Source organism: Anser brachyrhynchus (genome assembly GCF_964034855.1).
Source record: "Anser brachyrhynchus genome assembly, chromosome: 6".
Taxonomy (NCBI): domain Eukaryota; kingdom Metazoa; phylum Chordata; class Aves; order Anseriformes; family Anatidae; genus Anser; species Anser brachyrhynchus.
Genome location: NC_137700.1, coordinates 19,252,305 through 19,269,434, shown reverse-complemented (window position 1 = coordinate 19,269,434; position 17,130 = coordinate 19,252,305). Strand labels below are relative to the sequence as shown.

General features: G+C 38.2%; 1 protein-coding gene across 1 annotated transcript; it reads left to right on the top strand.

Moving 5' to 3' along the window:
• The first annotated feature begins 1,297 nt into the window (after positions 1–1,297).
• On the top strand, positions 1,298–11,204 carry DNAJC12 (DnaJ heat shock protein family (Hsp40) member C12). The gene is made up of 5 exons (XM_080597551.1): positions 1,298–1,569; positions 4,697–4,775; positions 6,743–6,882; positions 7,970–8,171; positions 10,023–11,204. Exons 1-5 carry the CDS (start codon positions 1,492–1,494, stop codon positions 10,115–10,117), a joined length of 594 nt encoding a protein of 197 aa, XP_080453677.1. The 5' UTR covers positions 1,298–1,491; the 3' UTR covers positions 10,118–11,204.
• The last annotated feature ends 5,926 nt before the right edge of the window (positions 11,205–17,130 follow it).

The window sequence follows — 17,130 nt, the reverse complement described above, 5'->3', positions numbered from 1 at the left end:
ACCACTTTAAATAGTTTCACAGAGGTTTGTACTTTACTGTTTGGTAATACTGCTTCTTCCTTTCACGTTTATATATTTTACAATCTGAACAGGCTGTCTGAATACACAGTTAAAAAAAAAAAAAGAAACCTCAGACAATACAACCTTGAACAGAAAGCAGTAGAAGGCTCATATGTAGATTATTTCAGAAGATTAACAATATACATAATAATAACAAAAAAGTTGTAAATGCAAAGATTACATGTTCCGTATTATATTAACAATTGCGCTTTGCCACTAGACCCTTCACTCATTAACATACAGCTGTGATAGCCTCGGTCACCCTCTGTGTGTCTGTTCTGCATAGACTACTAGGTCACTGCATCTAAAATTGTAGGGATGTTCAAGGCAATGTATTTTTAAGTGTGTTAGTTTAAAGAACCAGCAATATTTAGTGACATTGGACATCTTGGGTTACAACGCTCTTACAGGAAACTAAAAATAGAGCTCCTCAGGCTCCAGAGGAAAGACTTCTGCGAGTGGTTACTATTACACCTAGGAAATATCTTTTTAAGTCAATAGATCATAGGAGAATACAGTTAAATATGAATGCAGTCTTTGTTGGACTGAGGCCTTGATCATTAAATACAGTTCAAATTAAAAGGAGCTTCACTTCAGTGTCATATGAGTTTTACCCAGAATGTGTTGTGCACACGATATAGGCCTTCAAGACACAATTTGAAGTAACTTTTGCACGAGTATCTCCTTCTTTTGATAACAGTAAGTACACTGTCTTTTCAGTTTTCATTTTGTCGGAAAAGGAAACTGTACAAAAGCAATGATCTGTTTGTTTTTGAATAATAATACAGGTGCGTGCTAGGTAGCCTCCAAAGACTACAGATTCACCACCCTCTGTGAAGGGACTGGCAGAACTCCTAGAAGCTTTGGCAAGGCTGGGACTTTACTCACAAAAGTGTGCGTTCATTATTTTGGAAGCAATTCTTGCTCTTTTCAATAACTACCTCTATAAACCCCTTGTCAATGTCTCGGGCAGCAGTTGCAATTAAAAATTAAGCAGAAAATATATCCTTGTATATGTAGACCCTGGGGCAGGAAAGCCTTTAGCTATTTTACCTGGCTGTATGGCAAGATCTAAATCTCCAATAAATACAGCTAGATTTTACTTGGTACCCAGAACTCTTTTCAGCCTGGACAAGAATCAGCGTTTAATGTTGAAATGAGATGGACAACTACAAATCCCAGGGAGCACTGCCGTCAGCAGGTTTGTGCGAGCGGATTGGCATCCTGCAGGGACCAATGGCAGGCAGAGAAATCAAGAAAATTCATGTGTGTCAGCTCCCTCTATTAAAAAGCGCTGGAGAGAGCTGCAGACCTGTGGGGAAATTGCCTGTTTCCCCGGGCTACTTTTAAACCTGTTTGTAAGCTTTCTATTAATATAGTATTTTACACCCCCTGTGCCTCAGCTTGAAAAAGCCCACTGGACTAGCCCAGATGGATGCAATTTTGAACTGCAAAGCGGATGACTTGGAAGATTACTACAACTTGCTAGGATGTGATGAACTATCTACGGTAAGAGCCTTCCCCGCCTTCCCTCCAGGTTAATAACGCTTTGAGTGTGCTTGTTTATCTGCGGGGAGGATTTGAAGTCCTTTATCTCCCAGGGTAGGACTATTTGAAATGCATTGCAAACCTTCTTTCTAGCCACTTTTATCTTTTATTAACTTCCTTTGCAAAGCTCAATTTTCTGATCTGTCTGCCTATGTTCAGATCCTAAAATAAAGCTCTAATGAAAAATGTCTTGTAAACCAGGATTGTATTACAGATATAAGTGAAATGAGGGTTTCTTCATTAGTTTAGTTCCACATATGATATGGTTATGAATCGTGAGACAACTGCATAAATTTGACGTGTGAATAACATTTTAGAATACCTTTGCAGTTTTAAAAGATGAAAAAAGCTATGCATATGCAACTAATTGAAGGTTTGTAGCTGTAGGTGACAGATAATGCTATCAAGTTGCTCAACTATTTATCTTATACTTTTTCATTTTTTTAAATTGTATTAATTGATGGGGAAGAAAAACATTTTTTTTTCATTCATTTTACTAATGATTTCTAAATGATAATTTAAATTGCCTTCAAAAACTAGTTTTAGTAATTTGTTTTGGTAGCAGGTACATACGTTAGGGTGAGAACTATGTAAGCAATTGTTGAATGATTTGTAGGTAAGCAAGTCATTTTCTTTCTAAAGATGTCTATGCAACATTTTTTTTTGATAGAGTTAGGGGTGTGCTAATATTTTTTAATCTGTCTGCTCTGTTAACTGGAACTGGGTTCAGACTTTGGAAAGGGAGTTTTGATTGCTCTGCTGTAATTAATGATATATTCAGCATGGATAAAAGCTATATTTTGCTCAGTAAATTTAATCAGATGCTTTCATTTGCCCTAGTGGTCAAATGCTGGGGTAACACCTCTGTCTCTTTTATCACTGTGGGCAAATCAGTAAGCATCTTTGTTCTGTTGCAGATGGTAATTTTTCTCTTTCCTGAGAAAATTCTCTTTTCTTGAGATAACTTCCATGTTCCATCCCAGCAGAGGGCAGTATTAAAGTTCCTATCTAGGCTTGTTTCGCAGACAATATTTCTCATTTTCTAGCTCATATTAATTCCTTATGGGTTTATTAATTAATGAATAGTTCGAACACATGAAATAATGATTTGTCAGATTGCTTCAAATTAAATTTAAAAGGTGAAATAACTGCTAATGAGTCCTGAAAAATAATCTGTCAAGTACTATCTATTGAGAGAAGCAGCAGATGTTACAACATTATTTTTGACTTCAGAGTATGAACCGAGATCCCAGTTTGACTGGGCACCATGATTGCCTTCTCTCAGGTTAGTGCACATGACTACTTCTAGCTTTAAAAAGAAATTTGAAGCATTACAGATATTTTACAATCACACTAATTTGTGTAATCAAAGCATTAACTTTGTACTGGTACAGGCTTCTATGCATTCTTCTTTAGGCATATACAGAAGCAAATTTACTCTTACACGCACTCAGCTGCAGTATTTTTGTGCAAGGTACTGAATATTCTGTTCTTGATCTGACCTGCTTAAATTGGAGCACAAATAATCTCAGCTTCTTCAACAGCATTTCTCTATATTCAGGTAAATACCTGTGTTCATTCTTGGCTTCTTGAAGAACTGAGCTCATAGACAACTACTTCATCTTCAGACTTAAGAGGACAAGGAGAGATCCCTTTCCTACATCCTTCCAAGAAAAATGTTATTCATATCTAGTGGGTTTTGAATAACTTTCTTGGTAGAACATATCATTGAATATTTTATGTAAATTTAATGTATTTTGTATAAACCTCGTATGAACATTTCCTTTTTTTTTTTAATTTTATTTAAACTAAGGACTTCCATGCTACCTTTCTGCTACTGCACATATTTGAAAGTTCCCCTTTATGTAAGTAAGTTTTAGCGACATTAGCTAGCTATACAGTACCCAGTTTCAACAAGTTCTCTGTATAATATAGGTATATATTTTTAAGGGTCTTATGACTGGAAATATACCACCTCACATATGTACCTCTGGAGGAAGCTACCAAGAAGAGTGAAAAGTATGGAATTCTTAAAATACCATTATAGACCACATTTTGCCCAGCATATGACCACATAATTTGGCCAGCTGGTTAAGAGACAAGTAATTTTATTTTGAAGAAAAAAGATCATCTGACTTAATTTTGAAATACTTCATTTATGTTTTATGTGGACATCAGGGTCTGATGGATGAGGAATTCATATGAACAGCTGTTCCAGCATGGAAAAAATAGTAGCTAGTTGATATGGTAGGATAAATTGTTGTGATAGCTTGAGCTGTACAAGAGTGATTCAAAAAAGATTTGGCATATGAATTGTAGGATGAAACAAGATACTCTGAAAATCTGAAAATTTGAAAATCTAAGCCTATCCCCAACTCCAGGGGTTTCCTGTGTTTTCTTAGCTGTTAAATATGTCTCTGCTTCTCCACAGCTTATAATAACTTATGGCACTATAAACTGTGTGGGAGCTTGTGAATAATATAAACTAATACCTTTCAATATTCTAATATTGGTTACAAATTTATTCTATTCCAAGCCAACCTTTTGCCCAGAAAATAAACTTGACAGGAAGACTGTGAACTGCTCCTTGTCCAGCCTTGCGGTATCCAAGGTAGATAAGCTATGTGGCACTGGCTAAGTTTCCTTGCAGAGGATGTGGAGAAAGCCACCCAAACCCACAAACTGATCCTTAGCAATACAGAAGGCTTTTGCTTCCTGCAGTGAGACTTTGTGAAAAGATACAGTTGATTAAACAAGATGAAGAGCAACTGAAGTGATACGTTTTACTTGTGTGTTCAAAAGTGAGGAAAGGGTTTTGCATACATCTTCACACAGTTTTCTTAAAGCCAGCTCACTATATTGGGTGACTGAGCTGCATAAAACCAAAAGCAAGGATGAGTGCATAGGCATTGAAATTAAATAAGCAGTGTTACTGACAGATGGTTGTTACCTGTTTTGCCTGTACTAAAAACGAATAGAAAAAATCAACATTCTCTGTTGTTCCTCCCAACTCCTTTCAAAGAGCAAATCTGAAAATCTTTAATGTATGTATGTATTTACTCACTTTAAATCATGACATTCTGTTTAGGTCGAACAAATTCTTGCAGAATTTAAGATTAAAGCCCTTGAATGTCATCCTGACAAACATCCTGGAAACCCCAAAGCAGGTAGGTGTTCTTCCCTGTTTAAAAATAATCTATTCTTTCATAAGATAGCTAAGGTGACTAAGACAATAAATTCAGCCTTAAAATTTTCTTAATTGTTCTCTTGCCCAATACATTTTAAGTGTCATGTGTATTGAGTGTATTCTTTGATTAGCAATATTAATATTCTAAATATTCTTAATATTCTGTTGAAAACTTGCACACTCCTAGGTGGTAAGAGCAGAAAGTCACTTGTAGTGTTTTCATTTCTAGGAATATCATTTTTTTTTTCCTATGGTAGAACATCTTCTAATCTAGAAATTTTTTATGGAGTGTATCCCTTTTTAGACCTCTGAAGTTGGCCTGCTTCCATGCTCAGTGGCATTCAAATGCCACACTTGCGTCAACTAGTTAATTTGTTTCCATGAACAAGCCCATCAGGAGCATATTAAATGTAGTTCAGTTTCTTTTAATGTAATTTAATGACTGGAAATAAAGAGAACCTGGCACCACATGAGTAGCCATCTGTTTGCAGAACATCAGCTAACATCTGAGTTTACGAAAGCATGCATGCAGTTCTTCATATCCAAGCTGTGCCTGTGACATTTAAGCAGCACCTGAGTTATTTGAAGACAGTCTTACCCAGTTGTAACCAAAAGACAGCTGTCATCGATGCTCACCTCTCTCTGAATAGTTTATATTCTCGTAATAAAGGCCGTTCTGATCATAACTATGGTCCCCACTAAAAAATGGTTGTAGAATAATTAAATGTAATTCTTATTTTGCTTAACGCATGAAGTTTTTCCCTGGGATCCTTCCTATTACTTTAGCTATAAACGGAACAATACAGGCTACCCACTTCTGTGAGTTTGACTGCATCCACACCTTCCCCTGGGACGGCAGAGCTGTGAGTGTAGTGGATGTTACAGGCGACTCCCACTCCACTGCCTCAAGCAGAGCTCTCAGCCAGCTTGGCTTTCCCTCTTGAAGTGCCACCCAGGTCTAGTTTCAGTGAGTTCACAAGGCAGGGTTAAAAGGCAGAATAGGTGGGATTTTTCACTCTGATACTCCCTGACAAGGAACCCCGTTAGATTTGACGTTTGAAAGACAATCTACCACCTATTAACAATAGCCTCATCGCTAGTCTTTAATTCATTGAAAATGGTAGCACAAGTACCAATGGAAACAATGGAATAGAGTTTGTCTGCAGCAAATTCCGGCTCTTATGGCAAGGAAACAGGAGACTGCTCCACTGCATGTTACCCCTGCAGCAGCTCCCTCTTAACTCACTGAAAGTAACTCAACATGGGAGGCCAAGTGCCAATGTTGGAGCAGCTTTGTCAAGAAGATATATTTTATACTCTATTTAACATGATCATCTTGCCTTTACTTTAAATGCCTTTTTACAGTACTGGTGAAAGTTTATATTTTTGTTTTCATCTGTTTAACAAAGCTCAATAAAGAGTAATTAAAATAACTTTTTATTTGTTGAAAACTAGAAACTTTTATTTGTTGACACTAGAAAAAGGAAATGTCAGAGAACTGCCTCCCCAGCCTGTTGTCTGTTGTTTGATTTATGGTTATCAATTTTGATTGGTGTTTGGGCTTAGTGTATTTCAAAAGAAATCTAATTTGTGAAGTGGAATAAATGAATAATAATAGTCATAATAATAGATCACTGTAATGCAGGTGACTCATAGATAAAATCTAAATCTTTATAACCCTTCTACAAACAGTAGCATGCAGCTGCATCCTTAGTAACTATTTAATGAAAAATTATCCTGTAGGGAAAAGGGCTCTCGTTCATGCAGGCTCGTATCCAAGATAATATTTTTTATTTTAATTATTTGCACTATATTTAGGTTCCTCTACATGCTTGTCAGTTTTGGTTGTCAATTTAGCTTGCATTGCTGGCAGCTGCCCTTTCACATCTGAATTAATTTATTTGAAAACAAGTGTTGGCTTTAGCATCTTTTTGGTTTGTGTTCTAGTGGAGAATTTCCAGAAGCTGCAGCAAGCTAAGGAGATTCTCATTAATGAAGAGAGTCGAGCACACTATGATTACTGGCGGAGAAGCAAAATTACCATTCCGTTCCAGCAGTGGGAAGCCTTGAGCAACTCTGTGAAAACGGTTGGTGGTGTCTAAGTTGGGGCATTCAGGAGAGGGGAGGTAGGGCTGGCCCAGCAGAAATGTTCCACTGAGTGAGAGGGTGAGTTGCAACACTTCTCCAGATGAAGGTTTTCAGGATGGGATAGTGCAGAGTAATTTCTAAGGAAACTCAGATAAAATTGGAGGGCTACAGAAGCCTGTTCGTAGAAGGGTTTTAGGCTATTAGTTTTACAGCAAATTTATTACAGTAATTTAAAAGCTGTTTTCAAATGTTTCATCACTTTTTGCCTTTTTTTGCAGGGACCGTTTATTTGTTTTCGAAGTTAAATTAGAACTAGGATCCTTGAACAATATTCTAAATTCCTGAAATGCTGTATTGTCAGTCAGACTCTCTGGAGTAGTACTCCAGCTGTGTTCTAAGACGCCTAACAGCACAAATGTCTGAGAAGCACAAATGACCCTACTAGTCAACCAGAAATGCAGGTTACCTAAAAATGGTGGGACCAATTTCTTCTATCACAGGAAACACCGCTATTTAAATACCATTATTTCCTTGTAGTAAGGAAGTACTGTTGATTTGCACAGTGGCTTAGAGACACATGTTTTGAGGATTGATTTCCTTCCTAATTTTGCTAGTGTGATAATTTGGTGGTGTGTTCCTAGTAGGTCCCAATTCCATGATGTTTGATTATTTTCTCCCTTGTTTGAGTGCATGGTAGTTAAAAATCTACATGGTCAGATACTAAGACAAGTGAACAAATATGTTTTTCATCCCAATTCTGCTTGCCTCAATTCTGCTCAGGAGTGACGTTTGAGAGCATCTTCAGCTGAAGCATCATGCCCAGATGGAAGAAACTGGACAAAAGACCCTTATAATTATTTGATGTACTCCTACATGTTGTTCTTCATGCCTGCCTCACATAAACTATCCTCTTAAATGCAGTTTGCAATATGTTACTATGCTTTCCTTATCCTATTGACATGCAAGTTTCTCTAGTATGTACTTTTTTAACCATTTATTACCATAATATAAGAAAGAAAACTTATTCTGAAAATCTTTTAAAGCGTGGGAATTGGTTCTTTGTTTTTTATTTTTGCATTTCTTTAGTCAATGCACTGGGCTGTCCAAAATAAGAAAGACCAAATGCTGGAAGCTCCTGACTTGAATAATAGCAACAACATAACTAATGAGATTTGGACCCAGCAATCTGAAAACGATGAAGATGGATTGTCAGACGGGAACAGGGAGCAAAAAGATGTCGCAATTCCTGATGAGAAACCACAGTCTTCAAAGAATCCAGACTCCCCAAGTAAGTAAAACCAGCAGTTGCAGAAGATTGCAGTATCCAGACTCTGGCCTGAAACTGAGGCTTTTAGTCACGAGAAATTCATCTCTGAAGCAACACATTTAATAGCTTTTGAAATGTGGTTTTGGGCTGGGGTTTTGTTTTAGTTTTTGGATTGTTGTTATTTATTTATTTTTGAAGCTTTCAGACTTTTCTCCCTCCCTACCCCTTGTTTGCCTGCCTGTTTGCTAGTAAAAACAAAAAAGGAAGAAGAGGAGAAAATAGTTCTTAAACTGAAATGGAAAACTCAGTTTTCCTGTTAGACTGAAGTGGGTAAGAATCATCAACTATTTTCAGTGATTTTTTTACAAAATAACTTTAAAGCACATTACATAAAACACATAGTTATTATGTACATATATTTTTTAAGTCCAGTATTTAATACTTATGCACAGTTTGCATCTGATGAGCTCATGAGGACTAAAAATTGAGGCTTGAAGGCTTCTTTTGTTTATTAGTTATATATGTATATATATGAACAACAACAGTGCATGCACCTGAATAAATGTGTGTTTCAAAAGCTGTCATCTGGCTAGTTAGTATTTCCTGTCTATTTTAGGTTAGTATATCTGAATTAAAGTTAGGACACTCTCTTTTCTGCTTCATCCTTCAGGAGTTTCATAATCTTATATTATCAAAGAACTATTATTAAACCAAGTCCTATTATTTCTTCTCAGCTTGATCAAGCAGGGAATTAAACTAAACTGGGAGGGAACAAAACCTAGTTTAAACCCAAGTGTTTGTGGAATGCAGAAGATAGATAAAAAGTTCTACAAACAAATGTTGGTGAAACATAACTAAAAATAATATTTTAAAATTGTGCCTTATAACATTAAAGTATTTTGTATTTCAGGTGATTAAATCAACATTGTCACCTTTGTAAAGGAATCAAATTTCAAAGTAAAGAAAACGTCACCTTAATCCTTGTGGTAGCTGGCTTGCTTTGCAGGCATCTTCTGTCTTGCAATTTTTTTTAAGTTTTAATTTATTTTTCATAGATTTGAATGTGAAAATTATCAAACACATTAAATGATTCCTTAATTTACCCAGTGGATGCAAATTACTGTTAATAAATGCGAATATTAGAATACATTTATTTGTCAGAGCCAGTATGCATATCTATGTCCATACTTGCTGTTAGGATGTTAATGAATTTTTGTTTGTTTTTGCCAAGGAAAATTTATTATATTGGATCCTCCTTTTAAGTGGAGATATTTTTAGTTTCTGTCTGCTGGTTGGTAAGAATTACAGACTACAACTCCACATAGCTATTTCAACCTGAATAAAAGACTTTAACAATAAGTCTGGTAGTAGGTTTCAGCTTCCTGATATGGGAAGTTCACATTTTAATATTCACAGCTCATAGATGATAAAAACACAGCACTGGGTGAGAAAAACACCATAAGCAAGGGCTTGAAAAACTCTACTCCCCTGAGTGTGAGAAGAACCAATACACCTTCTCTTCATGCTGCTGCCTTTCACATACATGGAGATTAATCCTGTAACCCTATCTGCTTTAGATTAAGCAAATGCAGTTTTTCACTCTTTCATTTTAAGTTCTGTTCTCTAGACTGCTCATCATTCTTACAGTTCTCCTTTGGACTCTTTCTAGCTGATATAGATCTTGAAGTGTTTGCTTGAGTTCTTGTTCAAATGGTGTCAAGAATGCAGAGGTTGTCCCTGCTAGTCAAGAGCACTGGAAATGACCAAATTTTGACTTGCTTTTTTGGGAAAATTATCAATTATTTTTTTCAACAACTCAGTTTTATACAAGTTTATAATAATTTACTTGCCTTTTTGTTTTCTTTTTCTCAGGGTTTTCAGAGGCAAATTACTGGCACTTACGTTTCCGCTGGTCCGGGGATGCCCCATCAGAGCTTCTGAGGAAATTCAGAAACTATGAGATCTAAAATGCAAAATACGCAGGAGTGTGAGATCGTCTGTTCAACAGTTCAGTATTTTTTGCAGCAGCTTTAAGTTATTTGTATTTAGTATTCATTCACTGTGATGTGAACAGTTTGAATAGATGTCTTAATACTTATCTGTTAACACATGTTCTATAAGCATTACAGATGGAGGTTTTGTTTAATAAGCAAGCTTTAATAAGCAAAGCCCTTTTCAGTATTAACATAAAGTAATTTTGTGTAGTTATCTAATATCTTATATATTGTTTCTTGTATTATTAAATGTTACATAGTAAGTAGTATTTTTCTCTATACTGTGAGGTAAAAATATACTCTCGGTAGAACCAAAAGTCAATGCTAGACTCCAGGATATCATGCTATTAAGTGATGATCTTCCAAAAGCTGTATGACAATGAACTTCAAACAGAACTTATTTCTAAACTATGTACTTTGGTTATCTTCTTTTATTGCATTGTACTTACTATGGTTATCTTCTTTTATTGCATTGTACTTACTATAGTGATTTGTAATGCATGCATGCACGCACAATACTATAACAATACTATAACTTGTTGGACAATTACATACAATATAAATGCAGTAAGAACCTTATTATTATCCGGAAGGTCACTATGCTGGATCAAGCACTCTTAAAAATCACCTGCATTCTTAATAAGTAAGTTTTTCTGCACCAAGTATTCATTTTGGAAGGCAGTTCCAGAACCTCACTTCAAATAGAAACTTTCTTGTTACGATTTACTGGTGGACATCTGATAACCCCTTGTATGTATGCCAGCATTGTCCTGGCTTAGTAGTAACTGCCCTCCCTGCTGTGGCCTCATATATAGGGCCATATCAGGGTTTGTATGCTAAGTAATGAAAAATCAGGCCAGTCAGCATTAATATGTTTAAAATCTTACAGGTCCAGTTTTTGATATTTTGAACAAACTTTTAAAATTCTATGTTGTACTTGTTCGTTTTGCATTTGCTTCCTTTTTTGTAACCCTGGCTAATATGTTAGTACATTGTACTTCTGTGTACACAAATAATTCCATCAGTAATTCTAACGAATAAAGCTACATGGATACAGAAAGGGTTGATTTCATTTTTTGTAGTGAAATCCTCTACTCACTGCAGAGATCTCTCTTGAATTTCTTGTCACTTGTCCCATCAGTGGGGAAATGCTTAAGGGAAGTCTGGTTATAAATCCTGGGCATCTCCATGGAAAGTTTTACCTAAAAAATTGCAGGTTTCTCCCAACATGGAAACAATATTAAATCTGTCTGCTCCTGGAGTGACACATTTGGCCTTGCTGTGCAGTGGTATGATGTGCTGACTGACTTACCATGCTTCTCCTGTTTGGTGTTTATTGCTACAAACTGTAACACAAGTACCTACCAATGCAACCCAGAGAATCGTAGAATCGTGGAACACTTTGGGTTGGAAAGGGCCTTGAAGACCATCCAGTTCCAACCCCTGCCCTGGGCAGGGCCCCCTCCCACCAGCCCAGCCTGCCCAAAGCCCTATCCAGCCTGGCCTTGAACACCTCCATGGATGGGGCAGCCACAGGTTCTCTGGGCAGCCTGTGCCAGTGCCTCACCACCCTCTGAAGAATTTCTTCCTAATGTCTAATCTAAATGTACCGTTTTTAAGTTTAAAACCATTCCCCCTTGTCCTATCACTACACTCCCTGACAAAGTCCTTTCCTCCCTTTCCTGTAGCCCCCTTTAGGTACTGGAAGGCTTCTGTAAGGTCTCCCTGAAGCCTTCTTGTCTCCCATGTGAACAATCCCAACTCCCTCAGCCGTTCTTCATAGCAGAGGTGCTCCATCCCTCTCATCATCCTCATGGCCCTCCTCTGGATGTGGTCCAACAGGTCCACATCCTTCTGTTGATGGGGACCTCAGAGCTGAACACAGCACTCGGGTAGAGTCTCACAAGAGCAGAGGAGAAAAGGAGACCTTCCGCTCCGTGCTGTCTACACTTCTTTCAATATAGCCCAGGACACGGCTTTCTGGGCTGCAAGCACATTTTGACAGCTCATGTCAAGCTTCTCATCCACCAACACCCTCAGGTCCTTCTCCTCAGGGCTGCTCTCAGCCCATTCTCTGCTCAGCTTGTATTTGTGCTTGGACTTGCCCCTACCCAGGTGCAGGACCTTGCTCTTGGCCTTGTTGAATGTCAGGAGGTTCAAGTGGGCCCACCTCTCAGGCTTGTCCAGGTCCCTCTGGATGGCATCCCTTCCATCCAGCGTGTCGACTGTATCACACAGCTTGGTGTTGTCAGCAAACTTGCTGAGGGAGCTCTCAATCCCACTGTCCACGTCACTGACAAATATGTTAAACAGCAGTGGTCCCAATACGGACCCCTGAGGAACACCACTCGTTACTGATCTCTACCTGGACCATTGACCACAACTCTTTGAGTGTGACCATCCCACCAATTCCTTTCCCACCAAGTGGTCCATCCATCAAATCCATGTCTCTCCAATTTAGAGACAAGGTTGTCATAGGGGACAGTGTCAAATGCTTTGCACAAGTCCAGGTAGATGATGTCAGTTGCTCTTCCCCTACCCATCAATGCTGTAACCCCACTGTAGAAGGCCACCAGATTTGCCAGGCAAATGTGTACATCTTATTAGCTTAATCAGTATCATTATTCTGGTGCCAGTTTTCTTTACAGGGGCAATACCAGTGTTGTGTTTGCTGATACTGGTTATGTTTGCACCGATCTATTTATAAAAGCTCAGAGTAATGCTGGTCTGTTGTTACGGCTACATTGACCCTACCTTTGACGGCATCAGGCGTGACAGCTATTTTTACAATACATAAACTTGCTTATCCAAAATCTTTTGAATCTTTCTAGATGCTTTTCCCTTGTATATTTTGCACCTGAAAACATTAAAGGCACAAAAGTAATAATCCTCTGTAATTTCTGCTAAATGTGATTACGTATTTTCTTTTAGTGCACATGCTGCTTTCCTCTATAGAGAGGTACCTACCTGCTCAGGACTTCCAGTCCACTTTATCAGAGAGGTACTGTAAATAATGTTCAGTACTGGGAATGGAGAAAACACTAGTCCATATGAGGGATACATAGTAACAGGGTACAATTTTTCTCTCTTTTACAAAAAGATGGAAATGCAACCAGATGGATTACCTTGGATCAGATGACATCTGAGTCTTCCCTCCCCATTTCACTAGTTCTTAAAGGGGGGGACTTTGATGGATGATTTAGCACTTAACCAGGTGGTTAACTTGACAAGTGAGTATACACTAGGGCTTTGAACTAGGGCTTGATGTCTCACATGATTAAAACCGGGCTGTTTTGGCAAAGCACCTTTGGATATTTGTTGCAGACGTTTGGAAGGCTCTTAGCGCCTCAAAAAGCGATAGCAAAACTTGGATTTTGCAATATACCTGCTAGAGATCAATAATTTTATTCATATTTGCCCTAGTGAAGGAGTAAGTTGCCCTAGTAGACTGATACAGATATTTCTTATACTTGCATAGACACTTTAACTTGAAAGGCCCAATTTTCTGTGTTTCCAAACTAGGGGGTGATTTAACCTTTCCTAGCAGAGCAAACCTAACAGCACTGGAAAGCAGGAGGAAGCTGTGCAGCCTCTTTTGCTCCGGGGACAGTACTGGTGGGACCTGACCTGCTCACCAACAAGAACAGTTAACTGGAATAAGTGGGCATCCCAGTTCTCCCTCACCTTAATATGGAAAACAATAAACACCTGACAAATTTCTGTGTTAGGTGATTTAGGACCTTACCCACCCCTCCCCAAGCAGAAGATGTTTTTTCAGCTTGTTTTTAATATATATATATATAGTGATTTTAGAAGTCTTGTTGCCAGTAGCATCAAAAGACCAGTAACCATCCCATATGACATTACTAATAATAATGTGGGGCCTTGGCCTCTGCACTTAACATACCTGACATGCTTAAATATAAATTGCCACAGGGGCTGTAAGCTGGGTCTCTCAAGCTTTGAAAAGATGTGATTATGATAGCCAGATATATATGGCTTTCTAGTAGCCAAAGAAAAAAATTCATCTTCTTCTGCAAAATGGAGACACCTGCAAAAGAACAGCAACTGCAGGTAGTCCATTAGGATTAGTCTGTGAACTGCAAGCTGGGAAGAGAGCAGACACCTGCAAAAGCTTCAGGGGAGGGGGATAATGTCCTATTTTCCTCTTCAGCACTCCCTATGAGTTGTTTAAGTAGATAATGAAGGGTTGTGAATCTGGTGGGTATCTGAGGGGTCTGACTTGGTGTGTCTTGTATTATATAAAATTAATATATCCTTAATTCCTGCTGTGATTCCTGGTTTTGTGCAAATGCTGAATATATAAGACTGAGAATGTTCTTCACAAGCTTCTTCTTTTTACCAGTTGTTCTGCTAATGTTTCTCAAGTGGCAATGTAAGAATTAAAATGTTGATGATGAATACAAATAGTATAGGACTTAAAACCTCAGGCTGAGTAATGCTGAATGATAGGTAAGGTCATTTCCTGAATGCTTGTTTTATTCTTCAGGAGAGACAGGAAAAAAAAGGCAGTTTATATGCTCTATAATAGAAGTAAGTATCCTGATGATTAAAACAGATACTGACTAGCTTTAATTTCCTGAGCACGAATATTGCTATCTTACACTTTCATATCCTGAAATGAGACAAGACTGCTGGGAAGGTAAGCAGCAAAGCTGTTATAAAGCTGGTGAAATTACACAGCAAAAGATAAAGTAACTCAGTAAGTTGTCAGCCTCTGTCCATGTCAGATGGGGTGATACTTATCAGTTAGTTTATGCTGGGTATTTTTATTGCAGCTCGGTGTGTGTGCTTGTGCTGCGGTTATGAGAGTCAGCAAGCCTCCCCCGTTGACGTAGGTGCTGCATGTTTGGTCTTCCACCTTTATTATATTAGTCTATTCTTCCTTCCATGTTAATGAAGATGAGACTCTTCAGGCGCTCTGTTTGTCCCAGCTTTGAAAGGCTTGCGTCTGAATGATTACAGTGCTGCACAATATAGAGAATGGGAAGCTTTACAAGTCTTAGGTCTCTGGTGTGTATCAGAACCTGTCACAGGCAATGGATGTTGCAGAAAGGTAATTTATATTCCCCTCTGTATAGCATCTTCACTGTGGTTTGTTCCTGCTCCTTTCTCTTTGTGGGGCAGCAAAGGAGAAGGGCTACTTCTAAAATATGAGATTCACTGCCAATGTCCAGATTTCCAGTCTGGATTTACAAAGTAGTTCTGTTTTGGACAAAAAGGTTTGCTTGCCTCTTTTTCAAACTGCTTCTGTGAAGACATCAAATGACCCTAAGACAAGTGACTTACTTACTACAGCTCTTTTAAGGAGATGGAGTTTGACTTGGGTGTCAGTCCTTACAGAGACTAGATTTACCCATCAGGACTGTTAGAGCTGGTTCTTTAGTAGCAGTTAATTCCCATGGTGCCCCCAGGTTTCTGCTGGGTATAGGATTGCCAGGTCTTCCCCTTTCTGATCCAACAACACTGTGTGCACGATACCTGTGGGAAGTGGGGCAGGAGCATTAGCAGAAAGATTCGGAGGCATAACAGACTGTTCCAGTTGCTTGCACCTTGGTTCCTTTGGTATTTTTCTGCTCCTGGTAGTCCTCACTTCCAAAGGACCTGGGTCCTCCCCAGGACTCCCATGTCCATCCTTGACCTGCCACTGCCAAAAGACAAAGCTCGTTGTTTTAGTATGGATAGATGATGATAAAAAGGAGCCTGGATATCTTAAGCATCCCTCTGCTAGATGTACCATGAGCCAGATTTGGGGCAGAAAATTGCACAGATATGTGGAGCAGTATCATGCTGAGCCCACATGTACCATTTGGGGCCTGGACTCTAGAAACAGATTCATTACTGCCCTGCTTTTTCTCATTCTTATAGCTGAGTTTTAAAAAGGCAAGCAAACCTGAACAGTAGCACTTTTAGCTCTCTGCTACAAAATGGAAATCAAAAGTGACAGGAGTCTAGGAGAGAGACCTAGTGGACTAGGATTGTAGTGCTGCTGATGTGCATATAGCTTTAGCAGACTGTTCGGCAGTCCTTACTTTCTTGTGTAATTACAAACAAACAACAACAACACAAAAAGGCAAAAAACCACAACCAAACAAAAAAACCAACCCCTTACAAAAAATAACTGCAATTAAAACCATATGGTTTCCCCCCATAGTGCCTTGATGGGAACATTTTTATAAATCTTGCTGTAGGGGGAGGGTGGAAAATAACTTGGGTGTTTGCTGCTGCTTTTTTGTTTCAACCACAACTTTAGGGAAAATCACTTTCAAGTAGGAGAGTTTCATCAAATGTAAATACTTTGTTAGACAAGTAGATTTGTGCTGCTATTCTATATATGTGCAGACTTCTTATTTTTCAATGCAGAATTCAAAATAACCCTATCATTTGGTGTTGGTCATTTGACATTTCCATCACTAGCAAGGTTCCAGTGGAAGAACGTCTTGAAGATGAGATCGTCTTAATAACTATTTATTGGGTGGTGCTCTGTCTTTGGATCTATTAAAGTGACAAAACATGTCTTTTTGAAACGAAACACTTAAAGTGGTCAGTAAAAACCTGGGAACAATTTCAGTGCTTTAGTAAAAAAGATGGACTTAATGCAAAGTCTGCCTGCTGTGTTTTGCATTTTGACTCTTTTAAAAATTTTTATTAATTTGGAATGCTACCCAAAACTGCATTTCACAAAACAGAGCTTTTCTCATCTGTTCCAGATTAGCAGGGTGGGTGGGATCTTCAAGTTATAAAACAAGAACAAAAGAGTGTTTACATTGTTGATGGATTAAACAAAATCAAGTCCTCCATACGGAAAAGAAATTATGTTTTGGATTTCTTCTTCAATTAATATTTGAAACTTACACACTCTTTGAAAACTGCAGAAGCATGTGAGCAGAGAGCTGTAAATCCTTAATGGAGATCTAGGAGTAATCAGCTCAGCTTCATTCATGAAAAGGAAAGTGTGGTGGAGG

Coding starts and splice junctions, on each gene's coding strand:
- DNAJC12 (XM_080597551.1), top strand. CDS start 1,492: ATGGATGCAATTTTGAACTGCAAAGCGGATGACTTGGAAGATTACTAC. Junction 1,570..4,696: donor GATGTGATGAACTATCTACG/GTAAGAGCCTTC, acceptor CATTCTGTTTAG/GTCGAACAAATTCTTGCAGA. Junction 4,776..6,742: donor TCCTGGAAACCCCAAAGCAG/GTAGGTGTTCTT, acceptor TTTGTGTTCTAG/TGGAGAATTTCCAGAAGCTG.